Source organism: Lagopus leucura, unplaced genomic scaffold (genome assembly GCF_019238085.1).
Source record: "Lagopus leucura isolate 7727_CA_CO unplaced genomic scaffold, USGS_WTPT01 Super-Scaffold_100012, whole genome shotgun sequence".
Classification (NCBI taxonomy): domain Eukaryota; kingdom Metazoa; phylum Chordata; class Aves; order Galliformes; family Phasianidae; genus Lagopus; species Lagopus leucura.
Genome location: NW_024962267.1, coordinates 9765687 through 9784463, shown reverse-complemented (window position 1 = coordinate 9784463; position 18777 = coordinate 9765687). Strand labels below are relative to the sequence as shown.

Below are 18777 nucleotides of genomic sequence, written 5' to 3'. Positions count from 1 at the left end.
GCAAGGCAGTGTGAGCACAATACAAACTAACGCCTGAGAGATTTAACAGGAGGTGGTACAGCAAATGCACAGGATTACAACCACAGCATGGTCCAGGAAAGGAAGAGCAGGCAGTAAAATAAGCTGTGAAGGATGGCTGCTGGGAAAGCAAAGGAAGAAACGAAACAGTGAGATGTCGGATCAGCAAAAGCCATCCTGGAGCTGTGAGCTATTTCCCTCACGTGATTTTTCCCATGGAAGCAACATGGAAGCTGGCAGCAGGACATAGGACACACAGATAAGGGCTGAATGTTTCCAAGGGGATGTTCCAGCACCCACAGGTTTTGCAGCTGCTAGCTGCACTCACCTGCTTGATAACTGAAGCAGGCTCCCCATCCCAGAGCAAAGGCAGTAATTGCAAACAAACACTGCCTCTGTTGGAGTGGCTCCAGGGCAGGGGAAGAGAAATCAGGCAGACCCACTGCTGGCACACAACTGTAGGGAAAACTGGTGCTGCTTCAGAGAGAGAAACAGAGGCACAACAGGGTGCCTACTGAAACCACTGCCTCTGCTACCCACTTCCTTCTGGATCCCTCCCGTGGGATCCCTTCCAGTAGGGCTGTGTCTGGGCACCTCTTTGGGTTTCCTCAGAATTGCTGTGAGGTATCTGGCTGTGCCTGCCCTGCCCTGCTGGGGAGGAGGGTGCAGCACCAGCATAGGGCTGAAGTCCCTGAGCAAGAGGTTCCCTGCTGGTCATCACACTGCAGGAGATGGATGCGGTGCTGCTGGCCGGCACTGGAGAAAGATGACACCATTGCCGTGTCGGGGGAAAGCTTATCCCACTTCTCCTTCAACCTGCACCTACAATTTTCCCTTTCAATCTCTCTCCAATCTTGCTGCTCCCACATGGGTTAGTAATATAGGGCACGCAACGGGGCTTCTCCCTGCCTGGCCTATCCTCATCTATTCAGCTAATTAGATTGATTTTGCTGGAGGGGGATGTGGGGAAAAGGGAGGGAGAAGTAATGAAAGGGGAGGGGGAGATCTTGTCCAAAATCCGCACTTTTGCTCCATTTTCCCTAATCCCAGGCTGGTCCCAGCTTTAATGCCATATGCAATGCTCTGCAAAACAGGGGGCACGCTACTGCTCGCAGCAGCAGCAGGTGTTTGAGCAGTATTGCTCCTGCCCTAGGGAAATAACAGCTCCCAGCTGGCCAGTGAGGTGCCACAGAGCAAGCAGCAAAGGATTTGTGTCTGTTTACCCCCCACCCCTCTTGCAGAGAGGGCACAGAGTGGGCCAGACACAGACAAGTGGCTTAGGGGCGAATCACCCCCTGAGAGCACCCACCAGCACCAAAAATACCCATAGCCAGACCAGTGTCACACAAGCAGCTTTATGACTCCTTTAGTGGGGAATGAGTGGTTAATTACCATGTGCCACTGCTGTTAACCTCTGCAAATAAAGTCTAATTATTGCAGATTAATGAACAGAGCAGAGGCACATCCAACAAGCCACTGCTGAGGGTCTTGCAGGGCCACACTTCATCGTCTTTCTGAGTACTGCCATCCTGCCTGCCTCACACTGTGCTCCCCTTTGAGCAGCTCCCTTCCATATTTGGCCTTGCCACCCCTGGGCGGCTGAACCCATGGAGAACCTGCAGCTGGCCAGCACTGCTTTGTACTGTTCCTTGTTTAGGAATAGGAGATACTCAGCAAAATCCAATTCTGAATAACAGTTTTGAATGTTCTGCCTTTCAATGTAGGTTATCCAGTTATCCATCTCCTTTTCTAGGTTCAGTGGAATGAGAGGTGTCACTTGTGCCTGGCTCCATCCAGCCATATTGAACGACTGGATTGCATACATTTGATTGCAAATATCTAACTGAAAAATGAGATGTGCACAGGCAAAAGCAGAGAGATATCAGCACTTCAGAGCACTACCAAGATAGAAGGGAGCTTCTTTGGGAGGCTGAAGCCCCATATAGGTGCAGGGATGGTCCTACAAGGACAGTCAGACATCATGGCCAATCTCTTCCCATGGTTTCATCAGGAACTCCTGCAGGCCAAAAATCATCCAAATCTCCCATCTCTGGGAAAGAAAAAAACTATAAGCACGCAGGTAGCTCTCGTAGTTGCAGGGGATAGCTCAAGAGAGTCTCACAGACTGAAAAAGCAGACAAAGAGAAAAGAGAGCACAGTTATTGATTATTTTTAAACCCACACCATCTTGAGAGTCCCATGCCCAGGAGGATTGGAGCTCTGACAACCACAAGCTTTGGACTGGCATGGCAGCGCTCCAGCAGTGCTTGTCAGAGCTGCATGGCAGGATTGGGCCCAAGCTGAGGCCTGGGGGGGGATGGGTGTAGCTTCAAAGAGAGAAGCGTTAATAGATTACAAGATTTTATGGTCATGTCAAGAAAGCCTACACTTCAAGCACCAGTATAAATAATGAAACATTTTTTTGCTATTCTGGCTTATTTTCAGCACTTCTGAGGGGCTGATGCTTTGTCTCTTACCCAGTGACCAAAAGTATCCTTTCAGATTTAAATAAATCATCTCACACTCTCCCCGATGAGCATCACTATTACACACACATGAGATTGCTGCACAAAGGCTCCCGTGCTGCCAAATTACTGGAGTCTCTTCTCGTTATTCAGCCTGAATTTAAGTTGCCAGTCCCAACTTCCCATGCTCTGAAGCCAAGAGGGATGCGCCAGCAGAGAAAGGAAATCCATACCCAGGGATGCACTGCTGCTGCAACCGATGCCTAACAGCCCTCGTGGCAGAGCTCTGGCTGCCTCAGCTGTACCAGACTGAACATTTCCCATTGTCTCCCTCGTGGAGATGTTGCTGCTGAATAGCACAGAAATGTCCCTGGCCGGGCTGTGTGCGAGCGCTCCGACATGCTGCTGCACCAAGAAACCAGCAGATGTAGAGGAAGCTGAATGGGCAAATGAATGTTAAAATAATTGGAGCCACCATTTCCGACTTGATGAATATGTTGCTCAAATTACAGCTCTGCCTTGAAAACATAACAAAACAAAAACTCCAATGAATGTAACATTAATTTAATAACAGCAGAACTTGTAAATAATGTAATATTCATTTAAATGGTTGCTCATGCAAGATCTCTTGAGAGGAGTGCAAAGGATGTTATAATTTTGGGGATGGGATGATGAGCTCTGTAGAATGCCATGTTTTGTTTGTGGGCTCCCAGCAGCATGTGGCTGAGGAGCGGGCAGCCCCCAGCCCTGCTGATCAGGACTCCTCCTGCTGAGGGAGCACACTGGGGGTGGTGGCTGTGCTGTATACTTTGTGAACAAATGGGGCACGCTTTCCTTCCTGCAGCGATCAATGTGACCATTCCCACAAGCCATGTGCACGCAGCTCTCAATACCCAATTCCTCTCTTCCTCCTTCACACTGCACATAATTAAGATAAAATCCCAGTATTTTGGTTCCTGATATACACCAGTCACTCTCCCCAACCCACAACAGTTACAGCGAACTCACCTCACTTTATTCGCTTAAGGAAATGCTTTGCCCCACACACTGACAACCCTGTCTGCAAAATGATTTCTCTCAAGGAAGCTCCTTCCTCCTGCACACACCCATGGGGTGACCAGGAGGGCTGGCACTCAGGTGAGCCATCCATCCAAGCCAATTGGTGACAGCCACTACAAACACAGTACGCTGCTATGGACTATGCAAAATCCACACGGCTGCAGCCTCGCACATCCCATGCTCTGTGGACGAGCATCTCTGGGGACTGACCTTTTCCTTCCTCTTCCTTTTCCTCTCCTTGTTGCTCAGCTGTGTTGCAGGCTAAAACTCTCTGGAAAGGTGCATGCATGCCTCCTCCTCACTGGTCCCCAGCTCTCTCCCCAGCACTGCCCCATGCCTGGCTGCAGGGTGCTGGTGGCTCCCAACCCACAGACACAGCCCAGCTGTCCCCCCTCCACTTCAGCTTCCATTCAAGTATTCCACTTCTCTTTCACCCTCAAGGGTGAAATTAAAGGTGGAATTAAATTCACAGGAACACAAGAAAAGCAGTCCAGGGCCTAGCTCGTAATTACCATCCAACCCAGAGAAAAGCAGAGCACAGATATTCGATCCAACTCTTTGTCCTTTACACTTTTTTTTTTTTTTAAGTTGCCCCCCCTTTCATTTTTTCTCTTTTTCTTTCCTGCTGTAACAGCCTATTGCCAGCATCCACAGCCTCCTTTTGCCAAGGACCTCTGGGTTTTTTCCCTGCCTGCTTCCTCTGCTTTATTTATTGACATTTTCAATAATTCAGAGGAATCTTATTTTAAATGCACAGGGCAGAACTCGCCCCCAGGTTTAAAAAACAAATCCTGTCACGTTTGGCAAACAGCTGCACACAAAGACAGACATCAAACATATGTACCCAAGTATGCAAATTCAAAGAATCAATAGGTGGAGAGCATTCTCTATTTCCATTTTTCATTTGGAAATAAAAGCTCGTGCGTAACATCATAATAATATTGCAGTGCCGGTGTCCTTGGGGTGAAGACTATCCTACAGAATGCACCCCATGAATAAGCTTTTCTTCCACAGTGAAGGTCAACCTGCTGCCACAGGGACTGTTCCTACACAACCAAAAATACTTCATGGAGAACTGATCTGCAGGGCTGGGCTCTAACTTAACACGACAGCCTCCTCCTCCTCAACCCAGGCATTGCTCTGTGCCAGCTGTAGATGGCCCCAAAGCAGTGGGCACTGAGCTCTGGCCAACTCACCTCTGTGCTCCCTGGCTGAGCACCTTGCCCAGCTGGGATGGTGACACGTGGACTGAATGCGGATGGACGCCTGGTGCTCGTTTGCCCTCTGGTCTGCAATGAGCCCGTGCAGTAAATTTATTCTGTTCCACTGTGCTATTTGGAAGGTTGCAGCTCCCTTTGCAGCACCCGGAGTGCATTTGTTTATTTTTCACTTCTCCTGTGCCCACCACGCTGCACAATCTCACAGTTGACCAGCTCACTCCAGCCATCACCTGTCATGTAATTGCCACGGTTTGTTTATAGATAATTGAGAAAGAATTGTAAACGCGCTGAGATGATTAAGATATACACAGCTGGTGTCACCAGAAACCAGGAAAAATGAGTATCGAGGCTGGATGAAAGAGTAGCCTGTGCTGCTTCACAGTGACTCATCTAAGACCGTTATCCTCCAAAGGATGCCAAAGGCAAAGAGCCTGCATTGCAAAACCGCCGGTCTGTGCCTCTGGGATTTTTTCATACATTATCATTTTCATCTCGCTGCTGTCAGTCGTACAATAAATGTGTGCATCAATACAGTAGGGGCAAGCAGGAGTCTGTTTTGAAGAGACATCGGCATTGTCTTATAAATGTCAGCAGCTGAACAACGCAGGGCTCTGTCACCCACCACCGCTTCTATCACTTCCCTTTTATTAAAAATACATATTGACAATAAAAGCTCCAGCTAAGAAAAAAAAGCCCCTCCCCCCAGCAGGAAGACCTTGCTCTGCTCTTCTTGGAAAATCTTTAAAATGTGCCCTGAGAAGTGACCTTACACATCTCCTCACCTCCTGTGAGTGCCATTGAAGTATGCTTTTAAAATCTGGCAGCAAAAAGGGAGGTTCCTGCAAGCATTTGAATAGCCAGGCTTCCCACAGCCGCCGCAGGAGCAAATGTTGGAGCTTTCTAAAATACTGCCTCTTGTCCAACCAAACGCTGCTGCCCCGTAGGGTCTCCACACCCAGCCCGGGGAGTTGGAGTGGCAGGAGCAGGGCTGGAGCTGCTGGGCAGTGCAAAGAGCCATTGAGCTGGGAGCCTGGCAGGTCTGGAGGGGATTTATCCCACCCGGCTCAAGTACTGCAGGTGGTACTGGCATAGCTTTCCTATGATGGCAGTTTAAACGATAGTCTTTTTGGTAGGCAGGTAATTTTCTAATTGAAAATTATCTTCCAAGGTGGAAAACCCTTTTCTAAGTAATGCAGAAGAAAAATTCAAAAAGAATCCTATGAAAACAAAGGAGCTTTATTTTAGCAGTCACCGCCCAAAACCTCAGTATGCCCCAAACCTCACACTTGGACTACACGATCTTATTGGTCTTTTCCAACCTTAAAGACTCTGTGAATTTGTCTCTTTCTTACCACTTTCCTTAACCAGGAATGGTGGGGACAGAGTGCTGGTGATGCTTAGGAGCAACACTCGCTGTACGCAGCCTGCTGTGCACTGCAGACTCCCTCCTATCTCCATTATGTCCTAGAGATGCTGTTAGGCAACTACTATGCCTTCAGTTTACACCTGCTTACACCTCTTCATCAGCAAACAAAAAGCTGCAGGTCCCGATTCCTTCACAGAAGCTCCAAAGGAAATATGTTGCTCAAACACAAAAATGTAAACATTGCCACATAAACGTCAATCATCATGAATCTTAACCATTGGCCATTTCTAAACTATCTGACTGCAAGTCTAATTGTTTTATGGTTAGAGGAGCGTTTAATATACTATGAACAGTTAAAAGTTAGCAGTTTGTATTCAAAGTGATTAATGGCACCATATTGTATTTCAATTACTATGAGATACTTCCCCATAATAAACGATGGCAATAATATTCACATTAAGTCAATAAAGAGCATCTTCAAAGCGTGATGTATAAATGCCATTATCGCAGCGTAATTTGAAAGCATCACACAAGTTAGCAACACTGGTAACAGAGATCCCAGCACCCAGAGGTAGTTGTTTGTCCCAACGCCTAGAGAGTTTCTCCCCTCCCAAGTGCCTCATAGCCGTGTGCCCTTGGCACTTTGTGACCCAAGTATGAGGCAGAGCTCGCACCCTCTCATGTGGGAAGCAATAGCAAGTTCTCATCGCTTTCAGCTACAAGTTCATAAACACCAGAGATCTTTCTACAGCCTCACACCCTGGAATATTGATGCATTCCCCACCAGGAAGAGAAAAAATTAAAAAACAGATGGTTTTTTTTCCTTTCTTTCTTTTTTTTTTTTTTTTTGGATTAAGAAACAAGAAAATTAATTTCAACAAACAGTGAGTTGTTTTGTATAGCATCTTCATTTCATTCCATTTCACTAAAAACACACTTGGCTTAGATGTCAAAAAAATTGCACGTATCAAAATCAGATACAGTATTAAATATCATCTGAAGATAATGATAAATTAATAACTTAAGAACAGTATATTTACAGTTAGTAGAAAATGAAATAAAACGAGCAGGAGCTAGAAAGACATTTTGATATCACAGAAATGACAATTCTGTCTCTATCAAAACAAGACATTTTGACATTAATGAAACAAAACAGAAAAACCCAAATGACTCACTTTGCCTTTCCTGTTGAAAATAATGCTCAAATTGACATATTCCCACAAAATGCCTCAATTTCAAAAGGAAAGCCACATGTAATGAAGGAAACTCACTCCAGCTGAAAACCTCTGCAGCCCTTTCTGCTGAGGGACTGGACCCCTGGTCATTCTTTGGCACCTCTGCCCCTCTGGTAGGATTTGGACCCCCTGCCCTGAGACTCATACATTTCCTCCACTCTGTGTACGTGGGACTTGATGGTTCTCCTATTTGTAAAGTGAAAAGGAAGCAGTTTGTATTCCCACATCATAATGTCATAATGGCATCTCCAGGAAAAAAAACAACGCACCAAAAATAGTGGCACATCATAGAAATCTACGAAGCCTTTTTAAGAAAAATGAAACATCCTTCTTTGCAGGTCAGTTTTAATGTATCCAGTATGAGGATCACAGGAAAGTGTGAAAATCTCGGAGGAAGCCATTATCTGTAGATCACTGCCACAGCAGACCATAAAGGCCTCTCCTGAGCTATTAGAGGCAGTTGCTTCAATAAGCATTCATCCTGCAATCAATGCCAAGAAAAACAGTAGTGCCCTTTCAGACTCCCTCTGCTTCAGCAGATATGAGGCGGCCCTTGGGGGACAGGTCCCCAGTGATATCACTGCTAGCTCCACTACAGTGTTCTGTCTGGAGCTTCAAAATCCACCTGTTCCCAAAGTACCTGTCATCTTGGCAGCAAAAGCACCCTATCCAGTGCTGACATTGGTTGATAGTCCTGACCTGCACACACTGTGTGGGGAGAAAAGGGTTGTGTGAGCAGGGACAGCTTCCTCCCCAGACAGGGCCATGGGAGCGCTGTCCTCACAGGCAGCTCATCCAAAGTAGGAGCAATACATGCATGAAAAACAAAACTGCTGTGCTCCTTGACACACACACTGTCCAAGCCCAATTTAGAGTGAAAACTACCAGTGGAAAACAAGGAAACCTTCAGAGTTCATCAGTCCTAACCCAATTAATGCTCATAATCTAAGTTACCAATAGTATGGAGCTCTCTTCCACACAAATCAAAGTCGTAACGCCTACTGCGCAGCTGAGAGATGGAGGCTGAACAGGCTGAGTTTCCAGGTCAACTCAGGCCGTGCCTTGATCATCCAAACTTGGAAAAATGAGGAGCAGTGTTATTCATTTCCGTAAACACATGTTCCTACTTACGCCAATGGGAAACCTGCCATTGACTTCAAAGCAAACCAGAGCAAGCTCCTGCAGCAGTTGCTCTTCTTAAGGAGAATGACTAGGCATCCCCAGTTTTGGCACAATGCTTGCAGTCCTGCCCATTTATAAGGTCACGGTCACAGATAACACTGCAAGAGCTGGGTGAAAGTTTTTGCAGGAATACTCTGCTAAAATTCGTCACGTCCACTGATGAACAACGTACTCAAATGTGTGCAGAATTCAGTGAATAGGTTCATAAAAATGATTAAAAATATATGCAGGATGTAGTGGCTCATCCCAGAAAGGGGTGAGTCACCATTTCTCGCTGCAGTAAGACAACACACTTGAAAACTGCAAGAGTGCAGATGTTCAGCCAGGCATTCATGCTCCCCAGTTGGCTTCCAGTAAGCCCATGTGTACCCAGAGTGGAGCAGCCGAAGGAAGGCAGGCTCAGGGCTGAGGCTTTCTCAAGGTAACACTGCATGGCACTCGTCCCAGCCATGCAAGCTCTTGTGACTCCTCTGTCAAAAGCCCAGTGATGTCTTTCTGCGTTGCCATGGAGAAGAAGTGATGTCAGAGACAGAAGCAGCTGGTACTTTTCTGCTTCCAGGAATTTGCAAGAGTTTATGGAGGGATGCACACCTCCCTCTGCCTTCGCTTTTCCAAGGCTGTGCACAGTTTCTTAACTCCTGGCTTCAGAAATTAGCATGAATCCAACTTCAGAGCTCTGGCAGGAATCACCCAGCATCTGTACCCACAGCCACTCACAAACCAGCTTTCGAGGCAGGAGACTTCAGAACAAGACTCACATCTCCTCAGCTGCCACTTATCACTTGTATTACCTCTTTGTTTCTTTCCTCAGAAATAAAAAAGCCCCAGCTTGCCTTCTGCAGGCATTTACCTCCCATTACAAAGGAGGGAGGCTATGTTGGTGACCTCCATTTTACCAAATGGGTAAATGGATTTCCCCCACCCCTTCTAAAATAATCTCATAACATTCCCCATGGCTTTAATAGAAATAACCAATTACTCACTGGTGGCAGCAATTGCTATGGGTAGAAAAGGCAGGGAAGACAAACTGCTGGCTGCACTGCTGAGCACTGCCCTGGAGGAAATGACAGCTCAGCAGAGCTCCCTACTCACAAATTGATGTGGGGAGCCGGGAGTATTCTCCTGTTGCAGAAGGCTCTGAGGGAGCAGCATCGACAGGCCAGTCTCTTGGCATCAATCCGCAATATGAGAGAATCCAGTCTTTTTCTGGATTCTGACTCACTTTGTGATGTTGGACGAAGCTTCATCTCTGTTGTATTTAACCCATGAGCATCAATGTGCAACCAATACCCCAAGATTTAGGGAGTGCTCTTGATACTGCTGTCTTTCTACCAGCAGCCAACTTTGTTCACCTGGCCCCCCGCACAACACTGGCTGGAAATGTGCAAGAAGCTCAGAAGATCCCCATTGACCTTCAAGTGAAATCAAAGTAACAAAAAGCATGGTGAGAGACAGGCCAAGGACAGGTTCCTCCCACTTTCCTTTCAGCAGTCAATAGTAGCTGGGCAGATGAGGGCTGAGATCCCAGAAGAGCTTGGCTGTGAGCAGGAGTTTGTTCAAAGGTCTGTATTCAGGTCGGATTAAGGCTGAGAGATGGAGAAATCCTGGAAGTGCAGTTGGTATTGGGATGGGAAGGGGCTGCCCAAAGGAAGAACCATTTATCTTGTTTCATTTGACACAATAACCAAATAGATGCTCTCTAGAGGGAGAGATGCTGTGGTACTCAGGCAATGTCTGTGTCACGCTAGTAAAGCCAGCAGAACCCAACTGATGAGTTAGAGCAGAGAGTTTGGCCTGGAACTGAGTTTGTCTTTGGTCCTCACTGTTTACATGTGGCTTGGTCACTGCTGTGAGTTGTGTGCTAATGTCAAACCAGGTATTCTGAGCAGCTGCAATACCTGCCTGCATCCAGCATGATCCACTCTGAAAAGTGAGCTCAAAGCCTTGATTTTCATTCCTTGCATTGATGCATTTCCTTGTTAATTCACACATCCACTTTTAATTGTGAGAGCCACATCTTCAGTAGCTACTTGTAAGGAACAGATCTTAGAGAGAAAGCCCAAGAGGATGTGAAAACAGCACAGTAAGAATCTTGCAGCTTCCTGCCGAAGACAAGTTTTGTTTTGAATGAACTGAATTTCCTTAATATGTGACAAGACTAGAAAGAAAAATCCAGCAATGCTGTATATCCCTTGCTTTCTGGACAGTCCTCTCCTTTGCATAGGGAGTTCCCTGTGGTGCTTGTCTTTGCTGCATGTGTTCTGTGCTGCAATGACAGCTCTTCTAAGAAGAGCTCTTGCTAGCTACAGCAAAGGTAAACCAACACTTTGTTCAGTGCAGTGTGTATAACAATACAAACCCTGGTTAGAAGCTCCTGAACAATTCCAGTAATCTTTCCATTTTATGGTAAGGTTTTCTACAGATTTCCCAAGTGTAATCCAACTCAGTTATTTAAAGGCCACCAACCCAGAGATTCCTCTTAGAATTTCTTAGTCATTCTCATGCCTAGTAACAGCTGTTCAGTATATCTCCCATGGTACTGCATCCTATTGTCACATTGCAGAGTGCAGCAGAGGGACAGAGTCTCTGCCCAGGGCTGGCACCTCTTCCCACCCAATCCACTAGGAGAAGTCCTGCTGCCTTCAGCAACACCACCACAATCACCAAACCACCACTACACAGGAATGCATCCTGCCACGCTTTCAAGCATGCTTCTCTGGGCTGAGGACAACCTTCTCCTTCATTCCTAGCACAAAGACACCTTTGTCCCCAGGCCACTATTATGACTGGCACTGCAGCACTGTTGGCAACAGTAGGCCAGAAGTGTTCACAAAATGGACACTTCCCATCAGGTGGGAGCCATAAGAGCCCAGCCTGAGCTAACATTCAAGAATCAGAGGTCTTCCTTGCAGCTCATTATTATTTATTATTTGTACTGTAGAAGTACCTAAGAGCCTACTAATACGATCAGAGACTGTTTATGTCAGATGCTGAACACTAACGGAATAGCAATGATAACTGCCCTTGCAAAGAAGTTCAGAAACACACAGATCACTTTGGGCAGAAGGCAGAGGTCTGTGTTTTGCTTCTGTGTGTGCTGACCTTTCTCATCCCCAGAGGCTGGAAGCACAGGTACCACCAGAAATTTGAGAACAACTTCACACCTCTACTGCCAGTCTGCTCTTAGATTCATAGAAGGATCTGGAGGGCAAGAGGAGTGAGAAGGAGAGTTACACAGACATGATGCTTTTCTGGAAAGAAGGACAGATGGGTGGTAAAAGGTTCAGGACCTGAAAGACAGAAAGCTTCAAGGTCAGAATCAGATCAGGTCTATTCAACTATTATTTCAAACCTTCCCTTGAAGCGTCAGGCTTTGTTTTTCAGCTCAGCCCAGAGAACTGAACTAGTTGTATGGTTCTGCTTCAGGATGGCACGTCTTGCTTTCCCACCAAACATCTGCATCTGGCCATCAATCAGCTTGCAAAGTCCACCTAGACTGTTGGATGCCCTAAGTTGTGATTATGGGTTAAACCCATTCATCTCTAACCCCAGAGGGTGCTCATTATCTGCTTTGCAATTAAAGCCATTGCATTGTCCACAGAGCACTGATTTAGAAGGGAAGGGAGTCAAATGGTGCCTGTTTTTAGGAAGGAGGAAACCTGCAGTGCTTCATGCTAGTCACTTTTTCTATCAGTGGAGATTCAGAGAGCAGCTCACAGACCAGGAAGCACCTCCAGCCATGCAGGTCTAGTGCAGAGATGGAGCCACCCTGCTTCACACCAAGCAGTGCCATGTGCAAAGTGAATGCAATGATTATGTTACAGCACTGCCTCCCAGTTCAGCAGAGGCCACAGCTATGCCAGCTCCCCTGGATAGAGACAAAAGGGGAAATCACTTCTGCCCCAGCTGTCCTTGGGATGCTGTTTTTGGGCTGCACCTGCTAGAACATGAAGTGTATTCAGCTTTAGCTCTAACTTAAATATTTCTATTGAGATCTACCTTCTTGGCAATGCAGAGCATCACAGCACCACAATTTGCATCTCTCTGATGTCCCTCTGTCCTCCATTTCTGTGTTGTCCCAAGGGGCAACAATAAGCATCCACTTATGCTTTCCCCTCACGGACAGTGCAAACAGGGAAAGCTCCCCATGCACCAAGAACATCTTGCATTCAGAGGAGCTGTTTGGTGGATGGTGTGGAAGAGTAAAAAATGCAAGGTGGAAACACACACAGACACTTGTGAGTAAAGCCTGACCAATGAGCCGGTCTGGAGAGGAACAGCATAGAATAAACATGGTGGAGAAGTGACAACAAAATGATGTGTCTATGATGTGGGATGTAACCTACGTGTTTTGCTCCCCACACTATTAGGGAAAAAAAAAAGGAAAAAAAAAAAAGGTTTTCTTCCTCATGTTCTCATTGCACTTCCCCAGGATGAGCTGCTGAAGGGAAGAGATGGGATCCTCAACATCCTTCCTGGCAGTACGGTCACGCAGTTTAGAGAAGGTTTAGAAAAATTTAGGGAATGTGAAACACTGAACTACTTCTCAGGTCACTGAAATAGTGCTGTGCAGGGGCAGGAGGAAGATGTGGGGCCAACAGCAGAGGCCTTCCTCTAGGAAACTGAGGTCTGAAGCTGGCTTTAGAGCTGTCCCATTGCAACTCTGGAAGCATCTTCCAGCCATGCCACCTGGCAGCTCAACACCACCAAAATGAGCCTGCTTGCTTGGCAATAGCTTTCTGCACCCACTTCTGGAGAGGCTACAGATGCAAACTCAGCAGACTTCTTAATGCCAGTCCTCCTCCTCACTTTACACAAGTGGCTTCACCCAGCCTCTTTGTCCTCAGGATGGACACTGACTGAAGGACCAATGCTTTTTAACAGCCTTGTTGCAGTCTGTAAGTGCAGCAAAGCTGTGTTAACCCTAAAACTCCAAAGGGGCAAACAAAGAATCGCAGATGGCAGGACAACACACAGATGTGACAGTAGAAAGAACTCATAGCCTACACACCTAGAATAACTTGCCCCTGCTGGAGAAAGTGCTTCAGTACTTTTGCCATCTATGAAGACCATGGGTTTAAAACTGTATCCCGAGCTGCGTACAGGGGATCTAAGCATAACTGTTTTATTGGTACCAAAGGGAATAAATTCAGTGACATGTTTAAACAGTTAATTGATATACAACCCTATGGCTTTATGGCACTTTGTCACTGTCCATTTTAAAGCAATGAAGCAAACAACACCAGAGTTCCCAGCAAATCAGCCTTCCCTGCTGGGTCTCCATTATGTACCCCCTCACTATCACGCCTGGGGTCAGCAGGGCTGGAAATATGACGATGGAAAGCAATCAGACTGACCAAAACTGTGAATCTGTGTACACTGGTGTATCGCAGAAACCCATTTAAATGCAGGGGGCAGTTCTGCACTCCCAACTTGGAGAGGGTAGAAGAGATTGTTGCCAAAGGTCCTGTGGCAGGCAATGAGACATTCAAGCTCTTTCCAGAAAACAGAGAAGTCACCTCTACTCTTTCTTCAAAAGAGCAGAAGGAACAAGGAAACATTTTCTTTCCTTTCACAAGGACTAACCACTCTCATGGCCCTGTAATGCAAAAAATACTAGCCTTTTCCTCTTCCCAGGAGCCAAGACCCATTACTGCTATGGTACGGTCAGCCATACCACTCCCTGCATCTTCCCAACATTTCAGCAAGTGCAGCAATGATACCTTCAGGGCTAGCCTAAAAAATCCTTCCACAAGCCAGGCTATTGTCTTTACCCATTTCAGGACAAATCTGTGCTAGGGCTGGAATGTTCTCCCTTGAACTTTCTGCAGGTCCAAACTTGTGCCCTTTACCTCTATGTTTGTGCAGACCTCAACGCCCGTAAGCCCAGCTGTGTGATGGTGGTGCTCCTCCTCCATGTGAGATTGCATTGCTCTCTGATGGGCAGCGTGGTTGAGCCAGAGCAGGGAGAGTGGCTATCTGCCAGGAGTAAGGTCAGTGTATCCTGGAAAACAAAGGAGTATGGCAAACATTGCTTTCCATTACCTTTGGGTTAGCACAGCTATACACTATCCCAGATGCCGGACTGAGAGCGTTACACTCAGTGTATCATCACGTTCATTTTTTTGTCCAGACTTTTCTACTTCTGCCAAATGATAACCCCATTCTGCTTTCTCGACTGACCTCCAAAACGGAATATCCAAGACAATAAAAATGCAATGTCTGCCTGGAAACCACCTGGGCATGCAGCCAGATCCATAGCCCAGCTCTTCACCTCACGGCTCACAGCCAAAATCCTGCCCTCACACAATTTCTTCTGAAGCCAGAAAGAGCAGCAGACCAGCAGCTGCACACAGGATCTGGCTGTCAGTTACAGTGCAGCCTGGGCATAGGCAGGGATTTTTGCTGGTGCAAAGTGTTGGTTCCACCAGGAACAACTTTCAGTACAAGAGTGAAAAAGTTGTTCCTACAGGGGCCTGCCTTCAGCAGGAAGTTCAAAATTGATGGACAGAAAGATTTTAAGTGACAATTCAAACCAGAGCTTTTTGGTGCAAGCATATGTGACTGTCAGAGCAGACGGGACTCCTGGGCTGTCTGCACACAGATGCTTGCAGGTGCAGAACTTTCCAATAAATCTAAGCACAAGCAATCCACAGCTCATGCAGGCCACTGTTCTTGCACTGGTGTTACAGGGATGGCTTGGCAATCAGAGCACTAAACAGCCTTAATCAAAGGGTAGTTATGCTTAACAAGGACAGAATTATAGCACCAAAATGTTTTTCAGCCACAGGAATTACAGGATTTGAACATAAAGTGTATGTTTAAGTAGCTCATGCTATAAATCTTTATTGCTTTTGTCCTGTTTCCTTACCTCGGTCAGAGACAGCTTCTACATATGCATGTGGCCTTGTTCTGACAATCTCTTTAGGAGTGCTGCTTTTTGAAATCTTCTTCTGAAACAGCTATTTCTTGCAAAGCCTCTCAGTACAGGAGCTGTGCTACAATACCTGGTACTGCTCCTTATCATATCTGACCACCTTAGATGAGTTCTTTGCTCTTCAAGGTGTCCCAGAAAGGCACTGCTGTGCCAGCTTGAGGCATGCCTGGAATTGGTAACGACTGCCTGGAGGACCTTCAGCAGCGCTCACTGCGCTAACCTTCCCTCTCCTCTTGCTGCCAACATGTGCTTCGCTACCTTTGTGGGTGTGTTTATGAGAAAGAGCAATTTATTATTCACATCCAGCTCTTCTGTGAGGATGAAAGCATTGGAGATAGCCACGCTCGAGACAGCCAACAGCTCCTGAGGTGCAGTGTGAGAAATGGGCATCCTTCCGAGCCTGGCCCCAGCCCGTGCTGAGCTCTTTGGCAGGAAGGAGCATGAAGGCAGGGGTCAAAACCTGCATCCACACGTGTTTCTGCATAGGCGAGACCATTTATGTGAAAAAATGCCCCCTGTCCAGTCTCTCCCAATTACTGTGGAGCAGTTTCACTTCCCACTTTTCCTCCATATTTTGGCTCCCAAAATGAGAGTGTAGCGCTTACTGTTTTTTAAAAACAATGGCGGTGCTGCCCATCAGCAGCCTGGAAAACACGTGCCTTGGTGCAGTCTTTGTCAGGGAAACAGCTTTATTCTCAGAAGCACTCTTCAAGAGGGGCTTCTGTAACTGTTAATATGGACTCGATCTTGGAAAAGGTAATTTGTCTTCATCACTAAGAAAGACAGTGTACCACGAACTAACACCGATGAGTTCTGCCGCCTCACGTTCTCCCATCAGTCGGGGCAGGACACGTAGCATGAGGTACGTCAGGGCCCCGCACCAGTCCGCGCCAGCTGCGCACGGCGGGTGCTTGAAGCCAGCAGTGCGCGCGGATCCCTCGCTGAGGAGCGGCGGCGGCCCCACGGCAGCGCGCTTCCCTCGCTCACCGGCTGCTCTCCTCTTCAGAGGCCCCGGGCACGAAAGCGGCCCTCTCCCTACCCAGCCACCCGGGCCTTCCCCTCCGGCCGCACGCCCAGCGGCGGGGAGTGGCGCGGCAGCTGCCCGCCCCGCAGCCGCTCAAGAGCGGCGAATTTCTGCTGAAAGCGGCAAAAGCCGCGAGCCCGAGGCACGAGAGGAGCGCCGCGCCGCCCCTCGCTCTACCGCCATCGCGCGCACCGCCGCCCCGTTATATAGCGCCCTAAAAATAGCTCGCCGCGCACCGCCCCGCGAGCCGCGGGGAGAAGGCGGAAGCCTCGCCGCCAGCCAATCCACGAGCGGTAGGCGGATAAGCCCCGCTCCCGAAGCCTTCCTCGCGCTTCCATTGGACCGCCGTGACTCCGGGCGCGAAGCGGCCCCGCCCCCCCCGCCCCGCCGTTTACCCTACATGGTCACGCGCTGCCTGAGTGGGCTGCGCGCGGGGGGTGGGCGGGGCGGCCGTGAGGCGGCGGTGGCGGGAGGGGGGGAGTTGGGCCGGGTTTGCTGAGGGAGGGTGAGAGGGAACCGGGCGGGGGGGGCCGAAAATAAAGCGGGGAGGGGGCGGGGAGGGTGGCGCGAGCGCGCATGGCCGCGGTGGTGGGGACGGGGACGGGGACGGGGACGGGGACGTGCCCCGGTGCGGCGGGCGCGGGGTGCTCGGAGCGCGGCCGCGTCGGCCCGGCCCCGCGTCCCCTCCGCGCTGACAGCCTGCCTCTCCTCTCTTCTTTCTTTTTTTTTTTTTTTTTTTTTTTTTTGAAGTGTGACTGAAACAAAACAAAGCAAAAGGGACGCTGGATCTATCATTGGTTGCTTTTCCTCCTCTTTTTTTTATGATCCCAAACACCCCCCTCCAGAGCAAACAAACACACACAAAGCAGAGCAGGGGCCGGCCGGCAGCAGCATGGATGTCTTGGCTAGTTATAGTATATTCCAGGAACTGCAGCTTGTCCACGACACCGGCTACTTCTCAGCTTTGCCATCCTTGGAGGAGAACTGGCAGCAGGTGAATGCTTTACGTTACTCCTGTAAATCTCTTAAGTGCAGGCAGTCGGTGCCTCGGGGCTGCGCTTCTGCCTTTTATTTCATTTTTTGTTCTCTGATTCAGGGTTGGTTGTTTTCCTTTTGGTTTTCTTTTTTTTTTTCTTCCATTTTTTATTTTTTTTTTCCGCGTGGGTAGAGCTGTACGTTTCTCTCTTTTTGCCACGGCCAGCTGAGCAGCCCGTGCAGCCCTGCCTGCCCGCAGCTGTCCGAGCACCTGAGGCCCGGTGACAGCCGCCAGGTCTGCCTTTGTCACCACTCCTGCTTTTATTTCCTTTCGTTTTTGAGCTTAGTTTTTTTTTTTTTTTTTTTTTTTTTTTTTTTTTTCGTTATTTTTGTTCTTTTAAGTGAGGCTGATCACTTCCAGCCAGTGCTGACAGCTGGTGGAAACGGAGTAGATCATTCTTATTTTCAGGTAATTAGTACATGTCAATAAAAATCCTAGCTGAAAGCAGAAGCGGGTGCGGGCAGGTGCGTGGAGGCAAAAGCTTTGAAGCTGAATTCTGTAAGCAGGGGGCAACTCATTTTTATTCCTTTTCTCTTTTTTTTTTTTTTTTTTTTTTTTGGAGCATGAAGAGAAGTGCACGCTTCTCGCCGTGCCTTAAGACAATGCCGCCTCTGGCTGGTTCCCATCACCAGCGCCTTCTGGTTACATGCAGGAAGAATCAGGGTAGTTCTAAAGGTGGAAATTGTGTATTATGAATGCATTGAAATGATGGCTGGTGGCAGATAGAAGCTGTATGAAATTAACGACGAGCCCAAATGCATATACCTATAAATAGTTATCTGCCAGGAGAGGGAAGGCAGCATTCCTCCCTGTAGCCCTGTTTATGGAGGTGATTTTCTGGCAGAAGTGACACGCCAGTTGGAATCCTCTAAACTGGTGTCTCTTTAACAGAAAAAATGTGCTCGTGAGTAAGAATAGTGGAGTGTGGCTGGAATGACATGTGGTGCTAATGCCACGCACAGACCATGGCACCATCAGCTCAGAAATAATGGGCCACTGGTTTTTGTCTTGAAAGCACTCACATTAGTCTTGGCTAGTGTAAAGGCAATCTGTGCTAGTTCTCCAGCAAGTGACAATGTGGAACATTTATTTAATTTTCTTTACAAACGTGTGCAGGGAGAAATGTGGCTGGTCAGGCTGTAGCTTTGTCATCTGGCTGTGCTGTCGCTGGATCTTTAAAGGTTTGCCCTAGCAAAACTGTTTTGGTTACAGCTTTGTGTGTGCACACACCTACA

General features: G+C 47.8%; 1 protein-coding gene across 5 annotated transcripts in view; it reads left to right on the top strand.

The window, feature by feature from the left end:
- The first annotated feature begins 17159 nt into the window (after positions 1-17159).
- Positions 17160-18777, top strand: part of KLF7 (Kruppel like factor 7) — a 60330-nt gene continuing 58712 nt past the window's right edge. For all 5 annotated transcript variants that reach the window (XR_006179557.1, XR_006179558.1, XR_006179556.1 and 2 more), the window contains exon 1: positions 17160-17500. Coding sequence is in view for 2 of the 5 variants with exons in the window: in XM_042874375.1 (XP_042730309.1) it covers positions 17399-17500 (102 nt within the window). In the remaining 3 variants the exon portion in view is untranslated. The remainder of the gene's footprint in view (positions 17501-18777) is intronic.